We start from the raw sequence: 26,697 nt of genomic DNA on the forward strand, positions 1-26,697 counted from the left end.
GTATTAGTAAACTTAGCATGTCAAACCAGATGATGATTGTTACATAAAGTGACTAGTTAGTATCATAATCAGCTAATCTGATGACATTTTGATGTTGCCATCAAGTCATTTATTTATTTTTGCTATGTTGAGGTTGTTAAAATGTTATAACCCACATTACAGTACTCGGTGTCTGCTAGTAAATTAAAAAAAAAAAAATGCTGCATGCTGCTGACATGAATCAAAGAAAAACGGAACCGTACTATAATCTATATTTGGTTTCATTCAACAATGCAGTCACACCACACGACAACGACATCAATTCTAGAAGAGCACGACTTTTTGTTTTTTCCTTGCACATGGCATTCCTGAAATAAATAAAAAATAAATTTAAACATCGAAACAAATATTTTGATAGAACTGAAAAAGTAATGACTATAAATGTTATAAATTCATCCTACAAAATGATACAAAACATTTCATGTATACAAATACATTTTTTTTAATATACTAAACAAATGAGTGCTTATTGAAATCTACCTAAGTATGTTGTTAAAAATCTGTTACCAGGTTCTATAAATATAATGTTAAACTGGTGTAATACGTTGACACGAACATCAGATAACCTATAGCTATTATACAGTCTTCCTTTTAATGCCACCATGGCTACTTTAAAAAAAAAAAGCTGTCATTGTGGGATTGCTACCTCAAACATTTTGTAGAAAACTTTTTATAAACAATTTCTGTTACTCTTACCATCTTATTTTATAAATATTCCAAGTATGTAATACGAACCCCTGTATTAACTTGCTTTGAGAAACGTTTTCTTCATTATCTGAAAATAACATAAATACTATGGTGAGACGGTTTAATTTTCAAAACTACTACCATACACAGTTTATTGGTATTACCTAATATAAGGAATACCGTAAATCCTTGAATATAAATTAAGCCTGCCTTGAATAGAAGCCTGCCTTGAATATAAGCCTGCCTCGATTAGAGGCGGGTCTCAGAGCATCACAAAAACAATAGAAGCCTGCCTTGAACAGAAGCCAGCCTGTTTCTGCTATTCTAGCTTTGTCAGGTTAATGACCGCGTTATACTCGTCACTTCCGCTGCATGAAGAAGAAGAAGTTTGTTTTGTTTAACAACACCACTGGAGCACATTGATTAATTAATCATCAGCTATTGGATATCAAACATTTGGTAATTCTGACTCGTAGTCATTAGAGGAGACCTGCAACATTTTTCCTAATGAAGCAAGGGATCTTTTATATGCACTTTCCCACAAACAGGAAAGCACATACCATGGCCTTTGTCCAGTTGTGGTGCACTGGTTGAAATGAGTCTGTTGCATGATGGCAAATTTTTAACCACATGGTAAGAACAGCAGGACAGGAAAAAGATTTAGAACAAAACAGAAGCCTGCCTTGATAAGAGTCCAGGTCTCACAGCATCGCAATAAAGATAGAAGCCTAGTCTTCTACTCGAGGATTTACGGTAGTTACTCTATAAGAATTTATTGTTGGCATATAAGCCAGTGGGGAAGCAGGGTTGGGGTTTTGACCAACACGAGTGGCATATTTTTGTTTAAATAAATTTGTTCTATATCTGCGATTTTCAACTTTCATGGGCATTAAAATGTACCATCACTGTGTTTAACATAGGAAACATACAATTCTAATACAAAATGGCCACTTCATGATAAAAATGACCCAAGGTCAAGGAACATTTTGTTCTGTATTGTGTCGCGATTCGCTATGCAAGTTTTAGGGATCGCTACACAATTTTAAAACATTAACCAGTAATTATTAATCAATTTTTACTTGACTAGAAATACTGTTAATCAAGATTTTAAAAACAAAATGTTCCCTGATGGTTCACTCACTATGGACAAGAGAAGCCTTCATGGTACAACTTAATATTGAGTAAGTTTTTAAAAATTTAAAATTGGATAGTTTGAAAATATTTATTACTTTATAAAATAAGGAAGTAAAATGAAATAAAAATGTCAATGAGATAACATTTAATATCACAATGCTTGATTAATATCAACATAGATAAGTATACTGTACAAGACTACACCTATGGGTTTACTCCACTTACTAAGGGCTATTCAGACAAATTAAATGGGAAAACTGATTTCTGAACATAAGTCACCGATACCACATAATCAATGATATAATACTGGACTATCCTTGCTTTAAAAAACTAATTTAAAACATTTAATACTGGCTTCAGTGGCATGATAGTTAAGCCTTCAGCCTCAAGACCGGAAGGTACCAAGTTTATATCCCATGCAGTACCGGCTTTCTTTGGAGTGACTTTCAATGGCTTATATAAGACCACTACAAATATTTCTCTCTGACTAACTAATAACAACAACTATTAATCCCTAGTCTGGACACACAGCTCAGATAGCTAAGGTGTGTGCCCTGGACAGTGTGCTTGAACCTTAATTGGAAATAAGCACAAAAAATGATTTGCAGATAAAGAAAATACTAACCTGGAACAGATGACCCACTGTCTGGAAATATGACATCATTCTAAAAGAATGGGTATCATTAGTTAGTTCTGAAATTATTACGGTCACACTAATAGAGAAGCAGAGTAAGGAGACTACAGTTAAAGCTTGTTTTGTTTAATGAAACCACTAGAGCACATCAGCTGTTGAATGTCAAATATTTGGTAATTCTGATACATATAATCTTTAGAGGAAACCAGCTACTTTTTCCATTAGCAGCAAGGCATTGTTTATATGCATTTTCTCAGAGACAAGGCAGCATATACCACAGCCTTTGATATATCAGCCGTGGGGCATTGGTAGGGATGGGATAAAAACCCAGTGAATGGGTCCACCGAGTGGTTGGATCTTTCGACCCAAGCTCCCCAGGTGTACACTTCCGTGAGGCGGGACGTAGCCCAGTGGTAAAACATTCACTTAATGCGCGGTAGGTCTAGGACTGATCCCCGTCGGTGGACCCATTGGGCTATTTCTCATTCCAGCCAGTGCTCCACAACTGGTGTATCAAAGGCCATGGCATGTACTATTCTGTCTGTGGGATGGTGCATATAAAAGATCCCTTGCTGCTGATCGAAAAGAGTAGCCCATGAGGTGGCGACAGCGGGTTTCTTCTCTCAATATCTGTGTGGTCCTTAATGATATGTCTGAGGCCATTTAACCATAAATAAAATGTGATGAGTGCGTCGTTAAATAAATATTTCCTTCCTTCCTTCCTTCACACTCTTCCGAAGAAGCTAGATCCCAGCCCAATGGTTACAGAGGTGTGCGCTTGAATTTGACAGCTTATCTTTCACTGTGCATTACCCATTTACTACTGTACAAAATCAATATTTTCACTCCCACTAAAATACTACTGAATTGATATGGCTACAACAGTAAAAATCTTTCCTTTAAAAAAATAAATGTCCTCAACAAATTCAAACATAAATCTTGAAATCGACTATTTAAACATTTTAATGTAACCATTTAAACAAACAATAATTCAAGGCTAGCTCTGAGTGATCAGAATTTTCTCCAAATTACGTAAATTTTTTTAAACTTAGTTATTTTTTAACAAAATATCAATCATTACACAAATTTGTTTTACCAAAATAAAATAAAATTTACCAGTTCTTAAAATTCGCAAATGGCGAATTTGGTGAGTGGAAGAGATAGCCCTTAAAATTAACTTAAAAAGACGTCGACATGGGGTATACTGATAACTAATTGCAGATATTGTATTATTATATTATTTGTAATTAGAAGAGATTACCTCATAATTTGAATAACTTGTGGGTGTGTATGTGTGTTTGCGTGTATTACATACAATAAAATAAGTTGACCAGATATTTTCGAAGATATCTTAACTGCAGTATTGTAAAGCCATTGTAAGCTATGATGTCACAAAATGCATGTCACAGCCTACGACAGTTTTACGATATCGTAGCGCTAAAATAGCTTCGAAAATCTGGGTCGAGGTTGTTATAAACATATGCATTTTTTTACAATAACAAATGTAGTGAGAATTGTTTTTTCCTAATGTATTTAACTGTTAGATGGCCATGTACAGTATAACATGTGTTACCTCTTCTGGCATCATTTCAACTGAATGTATGATCTGTCTCATGTGAAGCTGCTGTTCGGATAGCATCTCGTACATGGCGCTCTTGAAACGAAACAACTCACTGTCAAATCGGTCTCGGAAAAATTTATCTTAAAAAAACCAAACAGACAAATATTCAAGCAGAATCACAGTAACGGATCTACTACAGGCAGAACTGCACAGATTACACAATTTAAAATGTTTGTCTAAAGCTTGTTTTGTTTTACGACCTCACTAGAGCACATTGATTAATAAATTATTGCCTATTGGATGTCAAACATTTGGTAATTATGACTTGTCCCTGTGGTACAGCACCTGCTTGATGCGCGGTCGGTTTGGGATTGATCCCCGTCAGTGGGCTCATTGCACTATTTCTCGCTACAGCCAGTGCACCACGACTGGTACATCAAAGGCCGTGGTATGTGCTGTCCTGTCTGTGGGATGGTGAATATAAAAGATCCCTTGCTGCTAATTGAAAAGAGTAGCCCATGAAGTGGCGACAGCGGGTTTCCTTTCTCGATATCTGTGTGGTCCTTAACCATATGTCTGATGCCATATAACTGTAAATAAAATGTGTTGAGTGCGTCAATAAATAAAACATTTCCTTCTTCCTTATGACTTGTAGTCATCTGAGGAAACCTGCTTCATTTTTCTATTAGCAGAAAGGGATCTTTTATATGCACTCTCCCACAGACAGGACAACACATACCATGGTCTTTGACCAGTTGTGGTGCAAAGGTTGGAACAAGAAAAAACCCAATCACTTGAATGGATCCACTGAGGTGGTTCAATCCTGCGAAGCAAGCACCTCGTGCAAGCATTCAACTGACTGAGCTAAATCCCCACCCTTCTAAAGCAAAGACTCTTTTGTAAGTCATTATGCAAACATTTTAAACAGTTTGCGTTAGGCTAAAATGAATGAAGGAATGTTCTATTTAATGATACACTCGGCACATTTGAATTATGGTTATATGGTTAAGGACAGATAATGATAGAGAAAACTTGCTGATGCCATGCAATGGACTACACTTTCGTAATAGCTACAGGGAATCTTTTACATGCAGAATATCCAGACAGGATAGTACATACCACAGCCTTTGTTACATCAGTTGTGGAGCACTGGCTGGAATGAGAAATAGCCCAATGGGCCCACCAACGGGGATCGATCCAATACTGACCGTGCCTCAGATGAATGCTTTACTACTGAGCTAACATGATGGCAGTTGTTTTTTTCCCCCTCATTCATGGCTTTATATCTGTTGATGTTGATAATGGATATTAATTCCCAGCAGTCATAACTTTTGTCGACATTATTTCTCTGGTATTTCTAAACATTTCATTTAAATCTTCACAAATTACGGCTTCAACATTCTGAACTAAATTGCAACTTATTTTTCTGATGTTAAAATGTTCATATCGTGTTGGACATTGTCCTATCTTGACCAGTCCTCTGGAACCTATATTAACACTTGGCACCGTTACCATACAGTTGCTTAGCATTTTTCTGGTTTTCTTTCACAGGCAGATCTTTGTTATAATGGTATTCGATATAACGGAATATTCGGGTTCCGGCAAATGTCTACTGGAAACAATGCGCATCTGTTTCAGTTTGATTGTTAACAACGGAATATTTGAACTCTGGTACCGGCGGTAATTTTTTTCATAACAAACATGTATTTTTAATGCATTGTTTGTTGTTTAAAATGGCACAGGGATTTACTGCCAAGTGTATATCTCATAATTAGCAAAGATCTTTTGTCAAATAGTTTATTTGTTTTGTTTAACAACACCACTAGAGCACATTGATTACTTAATCATCGGCTATTGGATGTCAAACATTGGGCATTTCTGACTCGTAGTCATCAGAGGAAACCCGCTACATCTTTCTTAATGCAGCAAGGGATCTTTTATATGCACTTTCCCACAGACAGGAAAGCACATACCACGGCCTTTGACCAGTTGTGGTGTATTGGTTGGAACGGAAAAAAAAAAAAACCCAATCAACTGAATGGATCCATCGGGGTGGTTCAATCCTGCGACGCAAGAACCTCAAGCGAGCATTCGCCTGACTGAGCTAAATTCTGCCCCTTGTCAAATAGCTGCAACTCTGCGTCTTGGAACCAGAGTGGGAAAGTAATAAAACATCTCACATTATGTTGTTTAAGTTGAGTTACTCTTGTCAGTTCTTGTTAGTTGTCAGTTACCCACTATTTTTCATTGATTTATGATCTATTTAGGGCAAGTGTCACAGTCTATGGTGAAACGATGCCATACCGTACACAAATTTCCTTAGAGAAAATCAAGAAGTAACCAATTTCAAAGAAAGTCACCCTAAACATACACAGGATGAAATTGCTAGTTAGTAGTTTAATAAATACAATATAGTGTGTGCATATTCAACAAAATTAAAAAAGTTTTTGTCAAAATACTCTTCTCAATCGTTATAATGGCAAATTCAATATAATAGCAAGACCTGCATAGCACCAATATGGCTGTTATAAAGAGGGTTGACTGTAGGCTACGTGTAGAATGTCAGGCATTAGAAATGAGTCAAAAACATTTCCCAAAAATTAAAATTGAACAATTAAACACTGAAAATTAACAACAATATACAGTGTATATATTTATTTGTATACAAGGTGAAGGGTTATCATCAATACCCTCTCACCCCTTGACAAAAACCTTGTGCCATCTTTATAATAAATTTAGATCTAGTTATATGCCTGTTAACAGACTTGGTATATATCTGAAAACATAAAATTGCTTTGCTTGACTATTATTATCCATATGGGCAGAGAGAAGTGGGGAAAGAAAAATTGTTTCCCTAGGAAAAGAAAACCCCCATTTCTTGCCCTAGATACGTTTTGACATCATAATCAGTACTTCACTATAGGTTTTGATGTCACGACTATTAGGCAACTAATTTTTATTAAATGTAAGAATAGTTTCCATGGTGGCAGTCATGTCAACAACTAACGATACGTACGTCACAGCTATGACGCAATGCTGTCTCTTGTTCTCAACTTGCAAACTTGTTTTCAATAACAGTATCATTTAAAAATCTTCCTTAAAATAATAAAGATTGATAATGGGTAATAAACAGAATACCCAACTCGCTACTCAGAAATACTGTTTATTTTTCTCTTGTTAACTGATGTTGTCCTCTGGCTCGGTAAGGACAACATCAATTTACTTGTGCAGGATAAAAGGTATTGCCTTGTAGCTCGTTAAGTAATCTCTAATTATACCTTTTTATTAATATATATACTCTCTAGTGGTGTCATTAAACAAAAACAAACTTTAACTTTAAACTTACGTGAATCATCTTTGAATATGAACACTTTTTTTTTTAATTTTCACTGACAGTAAAAAAAATTCTATTGGCAATTTAACAGTTATTATTATATTACGCCCGAAGCACACAACTGTTTAATAACTTGTTGCAAACTATTTTTATGATGTGTTCATCATCTTTGTGAAAAGACAATCAAAGAATCTTAGGGTGTTGTAATAGTGAAACATTACTTATTTCATATACATTGTAAGTTTTGGTCTTTCTGATGGTACCGGCCTCGGTGGTGTCGTGGTAGGCCATCGGTCTACAGGCTGGTAGGTACTGGGTTCGGATCCCAGTCGAGCCATGGGATTTTTAATCCAGATACCGACTCCAAACCCTGAGTGAGTGCTCCGCAAGGCTCAATGGGTAAGTGTAAACCATTTGCACTGACCAGTGATCCATAACTGGTTCAACAAAGGCCATGGTTTGTGCTATCCTGCCTGTGGGAAGCACAAATAAAAGATCCCTTGCTGCTAATCGGAAGAGTAGCTCATGTAGTGGCAACAGCGGGTTTCCTCTCAAAATCTGTGTGGTCCTTAACCATATGTCTGACGCCATATAACCGTAAATAAAATGTGTTGAGTGTGTCGTTAACTAAAACATTTCTTTCTTTCTTTCTGATGGTATAATATTGTGTTCCATTTGTTAATTGTCTTCTTTTATTGCTGTTTAGTTGGGTTTTAAAAAAAAGTTTTCTTGTGAATTGTCTACATCATTCATTTTAGTGTCCTTTGTAAACATCTTCCATGATCATTGTATTCAAATGTTAGTAAATGATTATGCAATATTGAAGTGAAAAAATTACTCATGTCTCTGTTAGCAGGCAACTGTTATATTATTGTGATAAATAATAGGTTAAACACTTCAAAATCCTTCCGTATTATTTCATTCAAATAGTGGTACACTGGGTTTTTTCCTTTTAAATTACGACATATTGAATGACACATCACTAAGTTAACATTTAACAACAAACATTTCATCTATAAGATTGTGACAGAAAATCCTACCCCAGTTCACAAGTCACGAATGCTCCTCACAACTTGTGAATTGGAAACACGATTTGCACAGCTTCTAATGAACGCAGCATTAGTTTCAGCCAATAATAGGGGTGGACTAGTGTGATTTTTCATGGTATTGGGTAACTTTTTCGGCTACTAATCTCCAAAGAGATAATTTGAAAGACTTTATTTCTACCCCTGTATTGTCTTTGTTTTATTTTAGATAGTACTTGTCCTTTGTCTTCAGTGGTCCATGTTGAACATGAATGTAACCAATGTATGTAGTCTGATCATGATCAATAAATTCAAGTGAAAGTAAATACAATTTTTATTAAAAAAAAATTGTTTGTTATCTCATACTTGTGCGATTTGATTTTATAAATATTATTGACACATTACAATTACATAAATAAAAAGAGGTAACACCGTTATATTTGTACACTGTATAAGCAAACTAATGTCTAATTATATTTTTACTGCTATAAAGAAGTTTTTGTTTTCCATAACACAGAATTGTTGCAGCCACAATATGAAAAAACATTACTGACTGAGGGGACATGAACCAGCTAGAAATATATAAAAGGGCCCTGTCCCAGTTTTGTGTCCTAATTCATTGCTGTAAAAAGACCAGACGAAGGAAGGAATGTTTTATTTAATGACACACTCAACACATTTTAATTATGGGTTTATGGTGTCAGAACCACACAGATAATGAAAGAGGAAACCCACTGCAGTCACGCAATGGGCTACTCTTTCCGATTAGCAGCAAGGGATCTTTTACATGCAGCATCCCACAAAGTGGATAGTACATACCATGGACTTTGTTACACCAGCTGTGGAGAACTGGTTGGAACAAGAAATAGCCCAATGGGCCCACCTATAGAGATCTATCCTAGACTGACCATGCATCACTGAGCTACATCCCGCCCCTGCAAAGACCAGATGATGACTAAATGATACAAGGCCAGACCGGTGAATGTCCGCACAAGCAATGACACTGTTCTCACAAGTTTCACCAAGAACCTGTACAGTGAACAGCATCAGATATTCCAACATGTTGGTGTCTGTACCAAAGAAAGAAATATTTTATTTAACGACACAATCACCAGCGCTGCCTAAAATGTTTTAGTGTATCATAAATAAACTCAAACTCCTTATTTCAAATAAAATCAATTAGACTTAATCAGTAGACACTGATTATGCCTACGACATAAGACCAGACTAAGGAAGGAATGTTTTATTTAATGACACACTCAACACATTTTAATTATGGGTTTATGGAAGGAAGGAAGGAAATGTTTTATTTAATGACACACTCAACACATTTTATTTACGGTTGTATGGCGTCAGACATATGGTTCAGGACCATACAGATATTGAGAGAGGAAACCCGCTGTCGCCACTTCATGGGCTACTCTTTCCGATTAACAGCAAGGGATCTTTTATATGCACCATCCCACAGACAGGGTAGTACATACCGCTATCCTTTGATATACCAGTCATGGTGCACTGGCTGGAATGAGAAATAGCCCAATGGGCTCACCGACGGGGATTGATCCCACACTGACCGTGCATCGAACAAACGCTGTACCACTGGGCTACGTCCCGCCCCATGTCTGTACCAGGTTTTAACAGAAGTATTTTCAGGCTTTCTGTCTGAGGGTATGTATAAAAAAAAACCCAGATTTTTAGTACCCTTACTAGGTGTTTATGGGTTTGAGATCTTTTAAAATTGGACAATGTACTTGGACAAAATTTAAACAGCAGTTCTCTTAATATAATCTTTCTAAACATTACAAAAACATATGTATTAAAACTCCAAGATCTCAAGGTACCTAATTTTACTCTTCTGGCAGAAACCCTGAATGTGTAAATAAAACATGTTTTTTTTTTATACTGCAATCACAATATGTATTGTCAAGATATGATGACTACATAAATTTCACTTACCAAAATTATAGGTTTCTGGAACGGAAACTATGGAACGTTTACATTAGTTTAACTGTTATGATCATGAAAGGAATGTTATACTGTTCAAAGTTGCTCATTCCTCCACCCCCCCCCCCCCCATTTGATTGTTTTGATTTTTATAAAATGTTTTTAAGACAATTTTTTAAATTAAAAATAAGAAATAATTTGAAATAATAATGTACTCAGATCAAATGGCAAATGCAACTTAGCAAAGCCTCACAGCATTTACCATTCTAATCTTCACAGAATAAAGCCGATAACCAGTTAATAGTTATTCTCTATGTAATAGATTCAATTTGAAATTGCTTGGTATTTTGTTCATATTTAAAATACACAAAAACACTCAAAAAGGCTAACAAAGGTATCTTTTTGCCACAGACACTGGCAGTTGCCTTCAATCACATTCCTGAGTAGGTGCCTATATAAAAAAAATATTGATAATGCCTATGGCTTATAACTGGCCCCTAACTTGACTTATCTGGATGGCCAATTGGTCCCTGAATCGCTACATAATATTTCAATCTCTGCTCTTGCATCAACTAAACATTGGACTGGCTGGCAGCGGCTATCACATGTTAAAACAGGTGACTCAGTCTTTTTAAACCATGTGCATAAATTAACTTTTGAGAAAACAAAACAATAATGGTGACGGAAGAGGCCCACAGAGTGCATTTCTTGGGATTGTCACTGTAGAATATTATATACTGTGAGCTGACCAGTAAAATCTTGGTTTTATCAACATAACCATATGTGGAAAAAAAAAAAAAAAAAAAAAAAAAAGTTGTTAAGCTACTTAATAAATAAATCTGCAACCTGTTATTAAGACATGTAAGCATTACTTGTACATGAGAAAACAAATATATGGCATGTAAATAATAGATGTTTATCTATTCCTACACTACCAGTGACAAAAGTATAGTAAGATCAGATGCCTTTCTTTCTGGATAGGTTATTCTAGATAAAAATGCAGTACTAAAATATTTAAGAACACAATGCAACAACCTCTCAAGCCCAGGTCAAACCAATAGAAATAAAAACTTGATAAATATGGGAATTTTACATTAAAAAAATATTAGTATATTGTTGAAAAAAAACCATGGTGGAGGGGGGGGGGGGGGAACCCCCAAAAAAACCTGCACGTTACCAGTTATGGTGACTCAGTCTTATAAAGTATTTTGTTACAATAAGTTTAAACAAATTCTTTTCATTCTACATTGCATTGCTTAACAGACACTGACATATTAAGTCAGTAAGTCAGTACTACTACATGGTACCTGTTTTATCCCCAAAAGCAATTAACAGAAGAAGATAATGAAAATGATTTTCTCTTCCTTTGATAAGTCATGCGAATTCAGGACAAAAAGGGTGTGTATTTTTAAGTTATGTTTTAATTAGCAGAGCTCCCATTCATTAAGTTCATCAAGCAAGCATTGCATGCTTTAACCATTTGATGAATGAATCAAATATAAGCTTTATGATCAAGTAAAATATGTAAATATACAAACAAGAAGAGTTATGTTATAGGACAGTTGTATATGAAAGAACAAGTTTTCGGAACAAACTCAAACCACACTTTGGCATCTAGTTCTACAAACGTTTTGACTGCCCTTCAAACATGTGAATGAACCCACCAAAATGATAGAGCAAGTCGTCCATATTGTCCATGCTTTGAACGGAGACGTTGTCTTCTGTAATGACCTCCAACCAGTCATCCGCCATGCTTTGCGTCAACTGCTGATCTGTTCTCAATGCCACAGTCTCTGACGACTGCATGTACACAGAGTGTTCAGAACTGTCGTCTCGACTGTCATGACTGACATAACCCGTATCATTCTCCGTCTCTCCAGATGGAACCACGCAATCAACATTCTCTTGTTCCACTCTATTCTGAATGAATTACAATACAGATTTACTTGAGGGCAAGTCGAGTTAATTTTCAAATAACAACACATTGAATAATTAACACTAGTGAACTATTATTTTACTCTATAATTCATATCAATAACAAAAAAAATTAAGTGTTTTGGTGATAAATTGCTATATTTTAGCAAGCAAATTGTAAAAACAGTCAAGATATAAATAAAACTATTTATTCTGTAGTAAGATATTTAAATATTTGCATTCCCCTTCTAGAACAACTCATTTACCTATATTTTGTGCATGCATGCACGCAAATTTATATAGGTTATATCCAATCTCAGGGCCATAGCTAATGCCCCCCCACAACCCATTATTTTTACTGGTTTTATTGATATCAATATTGATGTTTTAAGTATGTAACCTCTCAGAAATGACTGCAAAAAAGTATTTCAGAGATTTAAAAATGTCCTTGGGGGCATGCCCCCGGATCCCCAAGTGCACCTTCCATGCTTGTTCATTCCAAAAAATCATCTGCCCCCACCCCCCACCCCCCAATAATCCTAGCTACAGCCCTGAATCTGAGAATACTGCTAAGACATTTTGTAATCCAGAAACTCATGGAAATAAAACCTTCCTGACCGTATCTTACCATGTGTTCTGAATAAGAACCACAGTGCCTTTTAATATTTGAAAATGTTGGTGCAACATCTGTATTTTGTATTGGGGATGGTGTCATCGCTGCAGCAACTGGCATTGCTGCTTCATACACATGAGCATCGCCGACCATTTCTGCCGAACGTGGACTGAAAGAAAGAAAAACATGTTGTGACACAATAAAATGTTTTATTACCTATATCAGTCTTTGCCATGAGCAAAGTCACTGCAAGATGAAGATCACTCTCCTGAAGTACTGCCAGGCAAGCAATCACATGAAGTTTCCAATAAAATTACAAAAGTTTGTTGCAAGGTGATCAATACTATCAATCATTATTTCAAAAGACTCAAACCCATTAGTTTTTTTTCTACTCATTCTAACCAGTACCCCACAATGGTATATTAAAGGCCCTGGTTTGTTCTTATAAACTTAGATCCCTTGATGCTAATGGGAAAATGTACCAACTTTCATCTGCAAACTACATGTCAGAATTACCAAAGGGTTGACATCCAATAGCCAATGATTAATTACTGTTGGCTAATCAATGTGCTCTAGTAATGTTCTTAAACAAAACAAATTTAACTATAATGGTATCTTCAGTTGCTCTAAATATAAACAAATATAGAAACAGCACATGTATATGTAGCACACATCTGATTTCTAGGAAAATTATTTCAAGTATGATAATTAGAAAAAGTTAAATAGCTCTGGGTTTAATCTTAAATGTCACTGATGAAAAATAGCATTGATTAGAGGCTGTTCAACAAGTAAATAATTCAAAATGTGGTGGTATTATTATTACCAGTATTATTATATGGAAAAAATGGGGTGGGGGGGGGGGGGGGGTTCAATTGTGTTAAACGTTTTTGAGTCTCGAGTTAACTGCTGCGTTTATTGCCCCACGTAGCAGAAATTACAACGTACCCCCTACTATTTTTAGGGCATTACTTAATTGCAGAACAGCCAAGGTTGTTAAAAATATAATTTTGCATTAATATTTTAAAATAATTTGAAATTTACCCCATGAAATCTTTATCTGCAACGTGAGGCATTTTACTGAACTTCAAACAGAAATGGATAGATCTCTCTTTTTAATGAGTTCCATATTGCGGCTTGTCTATAAAAATACAATTACGATTACGAATATACATACTCAGTCCAAAAAATGTACAGTACTGTGCAGAGAAATGCAACAACAACTAATTATACTACTACTACTACTAACAACAATAAATTTGGGGGTAAATTAAATTTAAAAAGTAAATAAAAAATAAATAAATAAAGCAGGTCAACCCAGCGAAGTCACGGAAGTGTCACCGTCTGGCATAAAAATCACGGCCAGTTGTCGATAAAATATCGTTAAATTAAAATATTAATCACAAAACCACCATATCATTACTGTTAGATATCGTTGTTAATTAAATACATCCAATAAATCTCCTGAAAAAAAGAAGTTAAGGATATAAAATCCAAATATTATTAAAAACAGTATTATCGTAAATACGTAATGTAGGCCTACACTTAAAAAGCCATTCGTTAGAATGCCGATATCCATAGCCGGAAACTATCGATGGGGTTACGAATGTTAACTAGCCAATCAACAGAATTACGAGAACTTACGATGATCTACAAATCTAAGTAAAATGGCGGCAAATATAACTATCGTCTGATTTGCACAGATAAAAACAAACAAAAACCTCAACCAGTTATTATACTGAAGTTAATTTTTGTAAGTTGGTTTTGTATGCATGTATAATGTCGGCGGTCAGTGCAGTGCCAAAATCAAAACATTAAAAAAAAAACGTGTTTTATTAAATATATCTTTGGAGCTCCAGCAGGGGCAGAGATTATCGCACATCTTACGTTAGCATATCGCAGAAATAATTATTAAAGCATTACTAATATTACCTTTGAAATAATTAAATAAAAACAAAATAATACATACTGTTACATATATCTTAATTAATATTTTTGATGGACAAACCATTTGTTTCTATTCGTCTAAGCAGACGACTTTAATCTTATGTATAGGGTGGTAAACGTAATAGCTGATTAAAACGTCATCAGTTATTGTGAAAGGTACTAATAATAGGGTGCACCATTATCATTATGGCCCAAAATGCAATAACATGTTTTTAAAGTTGTATAAAAATATGTTTTAAATTTTCTTTCTTTCTTCCTTTCTTATTTTTTTTCTTTTATTCAAACTTTTAACTTTTTAAAACTATTTATTTAAGAGCAATAGCAATGTTTTGACTGCCACAAATTATGATACTGTTTTTCAAGTTTTGACCTGTCCACCAGTAAACAAGGGTGCATTCCTTTCACCTCTCCTGGACATGTTCCAACTGTTCTGTCCTGGACAGCGAAAGGAACGATTTTGGAACAGGAAGTTACTTCAACAACATGGCTGCCTCTATTGTTGTGGTCAAGCATTCGATCGTTTCAATTATTAAAAATAAAATAAACGTTTTAACTTGCACACTACATCAGAATAATGATGTCGCCTCTTTGACTGGTGGTTATGTTGTTTAACTAGTCCTTGTAATTTTTATACCTGCATTTGGCTAGCTAATTTGTAATTTGTAATTTGTACTTTCCTAAAACTATTTGATCACATTTACTGGAATTTAATCAGTCTGGTTACCAATATTTAATAGAAATAATTACATTCTTTCCTCACATTTTTATTGTTTATTTTTTAATTAACTGATATATCAGGCCTATAGGAACTGGCAGGGAGTGTGTGTAGGGGGTGGGGGTGCACAGCCCCCCCACTTGAGAACGAAAATGTATGTTGGTTTTTTTTACTCCTCCACTAAAGATTGTGCCCGCCCCCCAACTTCAGATATTGTTCCTTGAGGCCTGCATATAAATCATGATTAAATTTAACTTTTCAGATAGCTGGAATTTAATCAGTCTGGTTACCAATATTTAATAGAAATAATTACATTCTTTCCTCGCATTTTTATTGTTTATTTTTTAAGTAAATGATATATCAGGCCTATAGGAACTGGCAGGGAGTGTGTGTAGGGGGTGGGGGTTCACAGTCCCCCCACTTGAGAACGAAAATGTATGTTGGTTTTTTTACTCCTCCACTAAAGATTGTGCCCGCCCCCCAACTTCAGATATTGTTCCTTGAGGCCTGCATATAAATCATGATTAAATTTAACTTTTCAGATAGCTTTGATTTCAAATAACTGCCATGGAAACCACACCAAGCAACAGTTCTTGCCATATTGATCAATTACAAGGTTTGCAGTAAATCACTTTAATATAGTTATCCTTTTTTTTTTTAAAATAAGAAAGGAATATTTGTATTAAGATATTTAATCATTAGTTATTAAGCATGCACCATGGTAACTGTAACTCTTGGTGTATAATACAACCTGAAAAGAAAAGGTCACTACAAAAATATGCTGCCAAGTGTTCTATGGGTCCAAACACAGGCCCCTTCTCAAAAGACAGTGGCACTGAAAATTCCCAATTTCTATGCTAAAAATTCCCAATATATATATTTAATTATGTCTGTTCTAATAAATTAGTTTAACAGTTGGGTACTGCATCATTCATTGAGCTCAAAAATATATACCAAGAGCTAAATTTCCCAATCCCATCAGCCATGGGACCATGGAGAAAAATCCTGGATAAATCCCTGGCTGTGGAAAAATAGTTTACATGACATTTTTCAGTTAATGTACATAAAAGAGGTCTTTAATTTATCAATATTGCACAAAATAGAATATTAATTAAGAAATGTGACATAGAAAATTAAATAAATAACGAGGAAAATTGAAAACACCATGGCAATCTCAACGGCATTCTAATTGCTGTGGTTAGTTTCTAGGGTTGTAATATTAGAAAAATAACCCTACTACTAAATTCTTCCAAATAGCAGCATGGAATCTTTTGTTTTTAACTAATGCATACAAATTGTAATCCTAATTTTAGTGGCACCATGCACATTTTAAGCACAATGGTATGTGATACCTCTACATCCATACCAGTTTATAGATGATAATCATCCAGCTTTATCCAGATTTTGTTCCCTGGGACATTTCACAATTGGGTCAACTCGGTGATTTTACTTACCATACCTTTAAGTCAAAATAATTTTCAGGATTTTTTTGGAGGGGTATTCTTATTTATGCTAGATCAAATCAAATTCCAAGAACATATTGGTTAAATGAAACAATACTATAACAACAAATTGTGTTACATATGTCACCAATAGCAGATGTGGCAATATATTTAATACTGAATTTAAAGATAAGGACACTTATGACAGACCCAGTTAGGTGCTATTTGGCATACTGTTATACACTTTGTGTTTTTATACAATGTTATTAGTTGCTGGGTTTTTTTCAGGCATTATTAATGAACTATGTCGAGATGGATCTCATCAAACTGGTGACTGGCAAGGACTTTTAGAAAAAGCATCCAGTCTTATTATCGACTTGCAGAATGTCGGACTGGGAATGCTAAATAAAACCAACTGCATTAAGGTAGACTACATAATAATATATATAGCAATTTAGAATATATGTATATTTATTAACTGATTCTAGTAATAGAAATATAATGCTAAAAACATCCCCTTAAAAAAAATACAAAAAAAACTCATCAACAATATGGTTTTTAAATGTTTTCTCTTTCTTGTGGAACTGATTGCTGTGGTAGTGGTGTAAGACTGAAGCTTGCCAAAACAATATTGTGACTAATTTGATACAAGTTTTATTATTATATCATACACTTCTTTTTATAGTCCAGTCTGACATTTTATACTGATTTGGGGTGGCATTTGGTTTGATGATTAGATGATGTTAAGATTTATATGACATGGTGCCTCAATATTAAATGTTATTTTCTATATCATTTCCATTACTAATTAAACATTTATTTACCATATATATTTTCTTGATTATTTCTTTTAGTTAGAAAACATGGCAGTAACACTGTGGAATTATGCTGTTGCTATGAAAACCAAGGGAGCTTTGTCTAAATTATCCAATGCAAAGTGTTTGTATACAACATGTATTTACATTGTATTTTAATCATGGCTCTCTTTTCTGTTTTATTTCTTTCTTTTCATTTTTAAAAAAATTAGTTTTATTTTTTTGTTTTTTTTGTTAATTAAATTTCATATCTTAAAACTATGCTAATATTTATAAAATTTTGATAACCACAGTATATGCTTGAAGTCATTAACATATATTCTTTGTACACTATGATGTATGTATAAGGTTTTGTATTTCCAAACTTTGGAAGATATTGATGAATTTTAACATTCAGGTATTAAAGAAGAATTAATATTACATGTATACATTAGTCTTGATATATAAAATTAAATTTGAATAATATGAAAATAAATAACAAAAACAATAGTTTATTTTGATATATAAAATTAAATTTGAATAATATGAAAATAAATAACAAAAACAATAGTTTATTTTACATGTATAAGTGACATATCTTCATTAAGAAATAGAATTATTGCTCTTGTATTAGTCCTATATATGTAATACAAGACATACGTACATACATACAATGTACTTGTCATTTTTCAACAGTGCGAAATGTGGCATTTCTTATGGTTACATATGCCAATGATGGATCTGTAGATGAAATCAACTTAAAGAAACAGATCATAGTAAGCAGTTATATGGCGTATTTTATTCCCCAATAATATAAAGAATTATTATTTTTTTAAATTTAAATATGTATGTAATTTATCATCCATTAAAGGCTTTTGTAGGAGATATTGCTGGCACTATAATTTGCGATATCTCCTGCGATATTCTCCTAGGAGATATCGCTTCTTTTTGTTATGCCACTGTGTATGTTTAAGCGCTAAACCTATCATTAGTGACGTCACGCCACTGCTGTTCTGCTAGTTAACGAGTCTACCGCTGCCAAATACATGTATAGTGACATTCAGCCAACATTACTGACATTGTTTACAATTGTTGCAAATGAAAAGAATGATAATGGATGATAAAAAAAATATATCCCCTCATGTCTTGTGATATCAAGCCTCAGATTTCATACTTTTATCAACTCGTACTGATAAATTATGATATCACAAGACACTCGGGGAGTATCCTCTATTTATATACATAACATAATGATTATGTATTTATAATATATGATGTAACTTATTCCCCTATATCTCATAAAGATTATGTTGGGTGCTTTTTTTTAATATATTTGTAACTTGTAATATATTTGTTATAAGAGTCTGAGTATTTAAATATACACTTAGCTTCCTGTTCACCAAATAAAATGGTATGAAACCAACTATAGTTTGTAAATGGCTGCAATTTATTATTATTATTTTAAACATGTTTGTAATTTGTAATTTAATTTTTTTTATTACATACCCATTTATTCTTACTATAGTAATAAAGACCATTCTGACCTGACCATGCAATAAAAAATATTTTATTGATTATATGTGTAATACAAAATCTTGCATGCATAGTTTCCTAGACAGGGACGCTCAGTGTCATTTCAACAAAATTCAGCTTGCTTTCCAGGTGGAGTAAGTTATGTTATTTAATTAAACTTTTGTCAATCATAATAAATATAGAACCACATACCAATTGATTTCCCCATGTTATTTACTGCATTTGTTTATAGTGTGCAAAATGTATACCACTTGACCTGGCAAACAGGAATGTTTCTTCAGAATATTAAAGTGCTTTAAATGGACACACCCTAGTTACGGCTAGTTGTTAACCATTACGGCGTTGTTTTTCGCTATTAAACCCATTTTTTCACAAATAAAATTGCAATGTACTTACCGTTTATTATTTAGAATATACATTTCCATTCACCTGAAGTGTTTTTTTGTAATCCTGGTAATCCTGGTGTTTGTAATACCACAAAATGCATTTTTCGTATTTCTGAAAAACGGAGGCACGTTTGAGAAAAAAACGTTGAGCAGACAAGGTCTAATCTATTTTTAGACGGGATATTTCCATTTCAATGTCACAGACGTTGGTATACCACGTGACCATTATCATTTTGGTTCGGTTTGTTTTCTCGTGCACGGTTCGCGCAATCAACATCCGATTTGTTGTTGTTCATTTGTGAGATTTTTCTTCACAGTTCGTGAACATTTTCAGTAACAATAAAGTTCAGACAAGTAAGTATCTCAATACAAAACGTTACAAACCCTTAAAACCAATAATTTTGCTAAGTCCTACGATATCTGGAGAGGGGATACAACCAGGACAGAACAGTTGGAACATGTCCAGGAGAGGTGAAAAGAATGCACCCCAAGTCTGTGAAATTTGTCGTGATGTAGGCATTGTTGTGCTTCGAGCGACATCTACCGGTGACATCAGAATACAAATTTTCAAAATTATTTCAAGCAATTGGGACATGGGGATTCCCATGGTATTTATCGATATAAAACCTGCTTTTTCACTCCATTTGATAAAAACGTGATCTAAGTGTGTTACAGTTTTGTAGATTAACCAAATTATAATTTATTTTCGCTGGATGGAACTAGGGTGTGCAGCTTTAATTTAGTTGTTTTAAAAGAAAATATTTCATTGGTACATCATATTTTTTTTTTTTTTTCATCAGATGGGAATGAAAACAGGAAGGGCATGGATAGGTAATTACAAAAATATTTTCATTTGACTGTTACTTTTGTAATGGAAAATATGTTAAATATTTATCTATTAGAATAAGTGCATGTGATTTTTTTTTTTTTTTTTTTTTTTTTTTTTTTTGATTGTTGCATAGTCCACATCCCCATTATTTTATGGGTTGTTGTTTGAAAGCCTAGTTATGTTCGTTTCAATTAGTTGTGTCTGCTTTCAGATTATGGACAATCACAAAATTCATAATATTTTTTTAAACTAATACAAAACAGTATGTGTTAAATAAAAAAACTAATATTACAACTGCAAAATAGATTTACATTTGCTTTGTTGTTTATATTCATGTTTGTACCAATTTATTTGTCTTGAATTACAATTTCAGCAATCAGAATAATTATGTTTAGCAACTATTGTTTATTATATAATACATTGGGCTATTTCTCGTTCCAGCCAGTGCTCCACAACTGGTGTACCAAAGGCTGTAGTATATACTATCCTGTCTGTGGGATAGTGCATATAAAAGATCCCTTACTGCTAATTGAAAAGAGTAGCCCATGAAGTGGCGACAGCAGGTTTCCTCTCTCAATATCTGTGGTCCTTAACCATATGTCTGACGCCATATAACCGTAAATAAAATGTGTTGAGTGCATCATTAAATAAAACATTTCCGTCCTTCCTTATTATAAATACATTACTAGTAACTTATTTAATTGAAAAATGCTTTTAAAAATATCTTATATTTAATGTTATTTTAATGCATGCATCTTTAATAGCTACCTATCATTTTCTGAATCATTTAAAAACAAAACAAAAAAAAGATTATTTTCATGCTTATATCCATTTCTGGTTCAAGCAGAATACCCTGTGCACACACTTCAGCTATCTGGACTCAAATACACTCGGTTAATGGTTAGTTGGTTAGTTAGTTATTAGTGAGAGAGAAGTCGGTTTAGTGGTTGACAGTGGTATGTGCTGTCCTGTCTGGGAAAGTGCCAATATAAAGATCCCTTGCTGCTAATGAAAAGGTTTAGTAGATTTCCTCTGACTATGTGTCACAGTGACCAAATGGTTGACATCCAGAAGCCGATGATTAGAAGCTCAGTGGTACAGCGATCGCCTGATGCACGATTGATCTAGGATCGATTCCAGTTGGTGGGCCCATTGGGCTATTTCTTGTTCCAGCCAGTGCTCCATAGCTGGTGTAACAAAGGCCGTGTTACGTACTATCCTGTCTGTGAGATGGTGCATATAAAAGATATCCCTTTCTGCCAATCGAAAAGAGTAGCCCATGAAGTGGTGACAGTGGGTTTCCTCTCTCAACATCTGTGTGGTCCTTAACCATATGTCCGACGCCATATAACCATTAATAAAATGTGTTGAGTGTGTATATTTTCTTCCTTCCTTCCTCTCTGTTAAGACTGACTCTGTGTTAGGTCTGTTACTGGGATATGAACCCATCACCTACCAGCTTTAAGACCAATAGTTCAACCACTGTAGCACTAAGGCTATTCATCCAAATGTCTGTTTGGATTTATAATTATTGGCTGTTAATTGTTTCAGTTCCTTTGTTTCAGACTGCTGCCAACCGGAAGCTGCTGACAGAGTACTGACTATTACAAATAAGGTACATTTGTGTATTAGGAGAGAGTTCACTTTGACCTGATACAAGTTCTGTATTGTCTTTCAAAGCATTCGAGCTGTTTCAGATGTAATCACATTGTTGGTTATAAAATCATATATAAGTTGGAGTATGTAAATGTATGTTATATATTCAACCCTCGACCAAGTCACTGACCATGCCAGGAGGGTCATTTCTAAACCTTGAAAGAATGTGGGCACGTACAAATTGTTTCGAGTCGAATCAAGTGTACTATTTAAATGGCAGTAGTGGTATAGAAACTATTAGAGTTTAGATTCTGCTACTGGAAGTCGAATAATAGGTGCTCAGTTTAATGTTATGTATAATGCACCTTTAATATAACTATGATCTGTGTCGTGTGACATATGAGTGAGCCTCGTTCTGGGTCATAGTGCCCCGTGTTAGAATAAATGAGTTGTGGACATTCAATGTCATCAATTAAAATAAAAAAAATCACAATAAAAAGTTATGTTACAAAAGATAACATGGTGTCAGAAGCGGGATGCAAATAGCATGGCCAGCAAGATCAGGTTTCAATAAATCTACTTTGATTATATTTTAAAGTGTTGTGCCAGAACATTACAGGGTGGTGGAACCAAATATTTTTACATTCACCATTAACTATAGAGTTCACATGTATACCTGTGTAAGACAAAGTCCAAGGGATTATTTTGACAAAGCCATTAAACTCTTTATGCAATGTTTGTTTTGTTTCTCTCTTACAGTGTGCTCAGCATCTTCATGGTATTGTGGTGGACAGAAAGAACCAGTCTGGTGGAACTGATGGTATCGATGGTGAAAAACTGTCGATAGAGAAAGACATGTTCAAGCTGCTCTGTTATAAAGCAGAAGTTGTTAGTTTTCAGTTTATTATCTCCTCAAAATTAAACAAAGTTATACACTGTTCACACTCTTAATTTGTAACCCACAAAATGACCATATCTTTGACATCCAATAGCCGATGATTAATAAATCAATGTGCTCTAGTAGTGTCGTTAAACAAAACAAACTTTTTAACTTAATTTGTAACCCGGTTTTAAGAGTCATTGTATTATGGGATCAGTCAAATGGGAAACTGGTTGTTTAGTCGGCGGGCTTCCTAGCCCGAGTATACTCTGCTGTTCGAGAGCTAGAGGGACTTTTGTCCAGCTATGATCGCTCTCTCAGAAGTGTTTCTTCCAGAAAGAAATTTTTGGTTTGGCGCTATGGAATTAAATGCAACAACAGTCGACAGGGGGTATGGGGGTATGGGGGACCTCCCCCAGAAAGAAAATGGGTTATGTTTAGGGTTAGGGTTAGGGTTAAGAAAATCGTACAGTAATGATAAGAGTCATTAATTTTGTCAAAAGCTTAACTTAAAAAAAAAAAAAATCTGCAAAAGATTTTGGGTATGGTGTCGTAACCGTTTTACTCTCTGGCATAAACCCTGCTCGGAGGTTATTCTATAATCAAACATGGAATGGACGACTACCACATGGTAGACAAAGATTCCCACTCTAATACAACACAAATTCTATGTTTGATGCTAAATACCTTTACATTGATCATTTTTGAGTTGGCCAATAACAAATATTTTACATAGTAATTAAACCACTAATACACACACTACATGATGAAACCCGACAGCACCCCCTTGCAATAATGTTCCAGTTAAATACGTAGGTGTGATAGTCTGCCATTCCACATTTTTGCTATAGAGTAAACTCTGCCTGAGAGAGCGATCATGACCCTAAAATATCCATCTAGCTCTCAACCCAATGAAGAAGTAAAATGTCCAACTGCACACCTCCTACAATGTTTTCAAAAATGTTTTACTTTTGTTATGTAGATTGTTGCTTAGATAAGATACATTATTAAATGTTTGCAAATTTAAAAAACTTGGTGATACAGGAAGTCTGCAGACAGGAGTGGATTACTTAGTATTTGACAGTCTTGGTTTTATACATGTAATAACCAGCTGATGTAACGGCAGTACACTAAAAAATATATAGAAAATAACAGGATAAGTGAAAGTACGAATGTAGAACTTTGTCCTAAACAGGATAAAGCCTATAAACTATGTCATTAACCTGTTACTGTTTTTATCCTGCAACTTGACAATCAGAGTGAGAAAATCATATTTATTTTTAACTTTCGACATCTCAAACTTAACAGGCAAGCTTTTTGTAGTATGGTATACACAATTCTTGACATCAGTCTTGTAAGATTTGTCATCCGAAAAAAAAACCCTCAGTTTTGAAACTCATAATTTCTCATTTAATATATTAAATATGCATTTTTTTGCTCTATTATTTCAGGTGCATGTGCAGGGGGTGGTTTGGGGAGTCAAAGCCACCCCACCTCAAGCCCAACTCAAGCAAATGTTTTTTCTTTCAGTACATTTTCTGGGGGAGCATGTATCAACCCCAGCTATAGGACAAAGCGTTGTTTTCATTTGAAATTAATAATGTAAAGAACATGAAATTGAATATTTAGTAAAAGTAAATGAGTTTCAAAGTCTGACAAGTCATGTGACATTTGATAAAAGCAATGGTCACAATAATTTGTCAATAAAACAGTGGTTGCAGGATAAAATACTAATAACTGTACATTAACGGTAACAAACACTTGTACTGATGTATGCTTTTTGGTGGGAAAGGTTTATTTGGATATTTTTGAAAATAAGAAGTTCTTACAGTTAGAGTGCAGTTAAGACTAAAAGCCACAATGTGATATCTCTACAAAGGTAGGCCTACATGTACATTAAAAATAATATGTATTCTTTATTAATATTTTTCAGGCAGTCGCTCAGTCAAAGAACATGGAAGCTTTGACAGCAGTGCAGATAGCAGAGGAGATGATGGAAAGATTTCCCAAAGAGGTAACCAGAATTTTATATGCTGTACACATATAACTTTAGTATAGGTTTGTATGTTTGTATGAATATTTATTTATATGTTTGTATGAATGTTTATGTGGAAAAAGTTAAAAAGAAAAAACAAAGAAAAAAAGAGGTTAATAAAATAAATATGGAATTTATTTTATGATATTGTTATAATAGGTTTGGTCACAAGAACATGATAATGATTTGACTGGTTTCCATCTTATCACATTCATATTAAGCAGACATAAAAAAAAATCAAATTTTTTGCTCTTCAGTTAATGTCAAATTAGAATGCATACTTTAAAAAAATAAAATAAAAATAATTTCCTTTCAATCTAACAGCTATCTTTTAACTTTCACCTGTTCTTTAACTACCTTGTAGTTTTCAGCAGTCATTTCTGGCATCAAGAGGTGGGGTGGCACAACTCATTGGTGTTATGTGTCGGAAGTTTAATCGCGATCAATGGACTCTTCTTTTTGTTTTGCCATCCCAACCAATGGTCTATGACTGGCACATCAAAGGGCATGGTATATACTGTTCAGACTAGGAAAATCCATTGCTGCTTTATTATTAGGAGTAGCCTATATGACAGCAGCCTTTTTCCTTTCTCTTTCTGTCAATCTTTAGTTGAAACAACCACATATTAGCTAAACATTGAATACCCATAGTTTAAAAATGTGCACAGTGATAGAAATAAGCAGAATTTTTCACTAGTCTACCAGACAAGTACATCTGCAAATCTACATGTCCATCAATATTTTTACTTGTCCAGATAAGTTGTTAGTTTTATTCAAGAGCAAAGACAATGTTTTTGATTGCTCAGAATGAAACAGCATTATAACTTTTTACTTGTCTACTGGACAACCACTAAGGTACATTTTGCTTGTCCCAGCAGATTATCACTTCTCAGGACAAATGGATAAGTGCTTATATCGAACCCTGGTGCGGAGGTGTCGTTAAACAAATATTACCGTATATCTTCGCCTGTAAGTCTATCTCGGCTATAAGTCGAGTCCCTAATTTCAAGCCCTGAAAACATAAAAAAAAATTATTGACCCGTTTATAAGTCGACCCATGAAAAACAACTTATAAATATTGAAATATTTCTTATTTTGAGCACATGAGAACAATAATGTACAATATTTGAACAAAAAAAACTATTTTACAAACTTCGGTTTTCATGTTTTGTACATCGCAATATAATCAGACTATTCCAATCAAACTATCATTATTACATAGCATCAAGACGAAATATTCCCTTAGTAGAGAGTGAAAGCTGTTTGACTGTTACTGTATGGTACTGTACAGATGGTTTTGTGCATAGACAACAACTTTATTTATAAACACTGACAACAGATCACTACGATAAAACTGAAAGTATCACGTTTTGCCGCCATATTAATACATGTAAGGAGGATAACTCTGGAAAGTACACTGGTTTTTGTGGTATGCAGTCAAAACGGCCTCATGATGAAACGGCCCTGAACATGTAAGTCAAAACAGCCAAAGAAAAAAGTCAAAACGGCCAAAGAAAAAAGTTAAAACGGCCAAAGAAAATGGTCAAAACGGCCAAAGAAAAAGTCAAAACGGCCAAAAGAAATGGTCAGAACGGCCAATAGGTACTATCACGTTAAATTAATTCCCATTAGTAATAATTAGTAATCAATATAGCCTA

The 26,697-nt window shown here is 34.3% G+C and overlaps 2 protein-coding genes across 5 annotated transcripts in view; one reads left to right on the forward strand and one right to left on the reverse strand.

Moving 5' to 3' along the window:
• Positions 1 to 236: 236 nt before the first annotated feature.
• LOC121370504 lies at positions 237 to 14,900 on the reverse strand. 4 transcript variants are annotated; one of them, XM_041495784.1, is made up of 8 exons: positions 14,852 to 14,870; positions 13,927 to 14,023; positions 12,901 to 13,054; positions 12,023 to 12,278; positions 4,068 to 4,195; positions 2,486 to 2,525; positions 775 to 814; positions 237 to 347 (listed from the first exon to the last, which is right to left on the reverse strand). In XM_041495784.1, the coding sequence occupies exons 2-8, from the start codon at positions 13,956 to 13,958 to the stop codon at positions 242 to 244; spliced, it is 756 nt and encodes a 251-aa protein (XP_041351718.1). In that variant the 5' UTR covers positions 13,959 to 14,023; positions 14,852 to 14,870; the 3' UTR covers positions 237 to 241. The 4 variants fall into 4 exon arrangements, with proteins under 4 accessions (XP_041351718.1, XP_041351717.1, XP_041351719.1 ...); XM_041495783.1 differs by lacking the exon at positions 14,852 to 14,870 and adding an exon at positions 14,306 to 14,432; XM_041495785.1 differs by lacking the exon at positions 13,927 to 14,023 and having other exon boundaries at positions 14,852 to 14,900.
• The window catches only part of LOC121370503 (testis-expressed protein 11-like), a 36,942-nt gene continuing 24,778 nt past the window's right edge, over positions 14,534 to 26,697 (forward strand). Inside the window, exons 1-9 of the mRNA XM_041495781.1 lie at positions 14,534 to 14,635; positions 16,087 to 16,160; positions 17,275 to 17,411; positions 17,841 to 17,925; positions 18,477 to 18,556; positions 20,500 to 20,530; positions 22,094 to 22,143; positions 22,884 to 23,012; positions 24,938 to 25,018. Coding sequence (XP_041351715.1) covers positions 16,112 to 16,160; positions 17,275 to 17,411; positions 17,841 to 17,925; positions 18,477 to 18,556; positions 20,500 to 20,530; positions 22,094 to 22,143; positions 22,884 to 23,012; positions 24,938 to 25,018 — 642 coding nt within the window. The 5' untranslated portion in view covers positions 14,534 to 14,635; positions 16,087 to 16,111. The remainder of the gene's footprint in view (positions 14,636 to 16,086; positions 16,161 to 17,274; positions 17,412 to 17,840; positions 17,926 to 18,476; positions 18,557 to 20,499; positions 20,531 to 22,093; positions 22,144 to 22,883; positions 23,013 to 24,937; positions 25,019 to 26,697) is intronic.

The sequence above is a fragment of the Gigantopelta aegis genome, chromosome 4, assembly GCF_016097555.1.
Source record: "Gigantopelta aegis isolate Gae_Host chromosome 4, Gae_host_genome, whole genome shotgun sequence".
Taxonomy (NCBI): domain Eukaryota; kingdom Metazoa; phylum Mollusca; class Gastropoda; order Neomphalida; family Peltospiridae; genus Gigantopelta; species Gigantopelta aegis.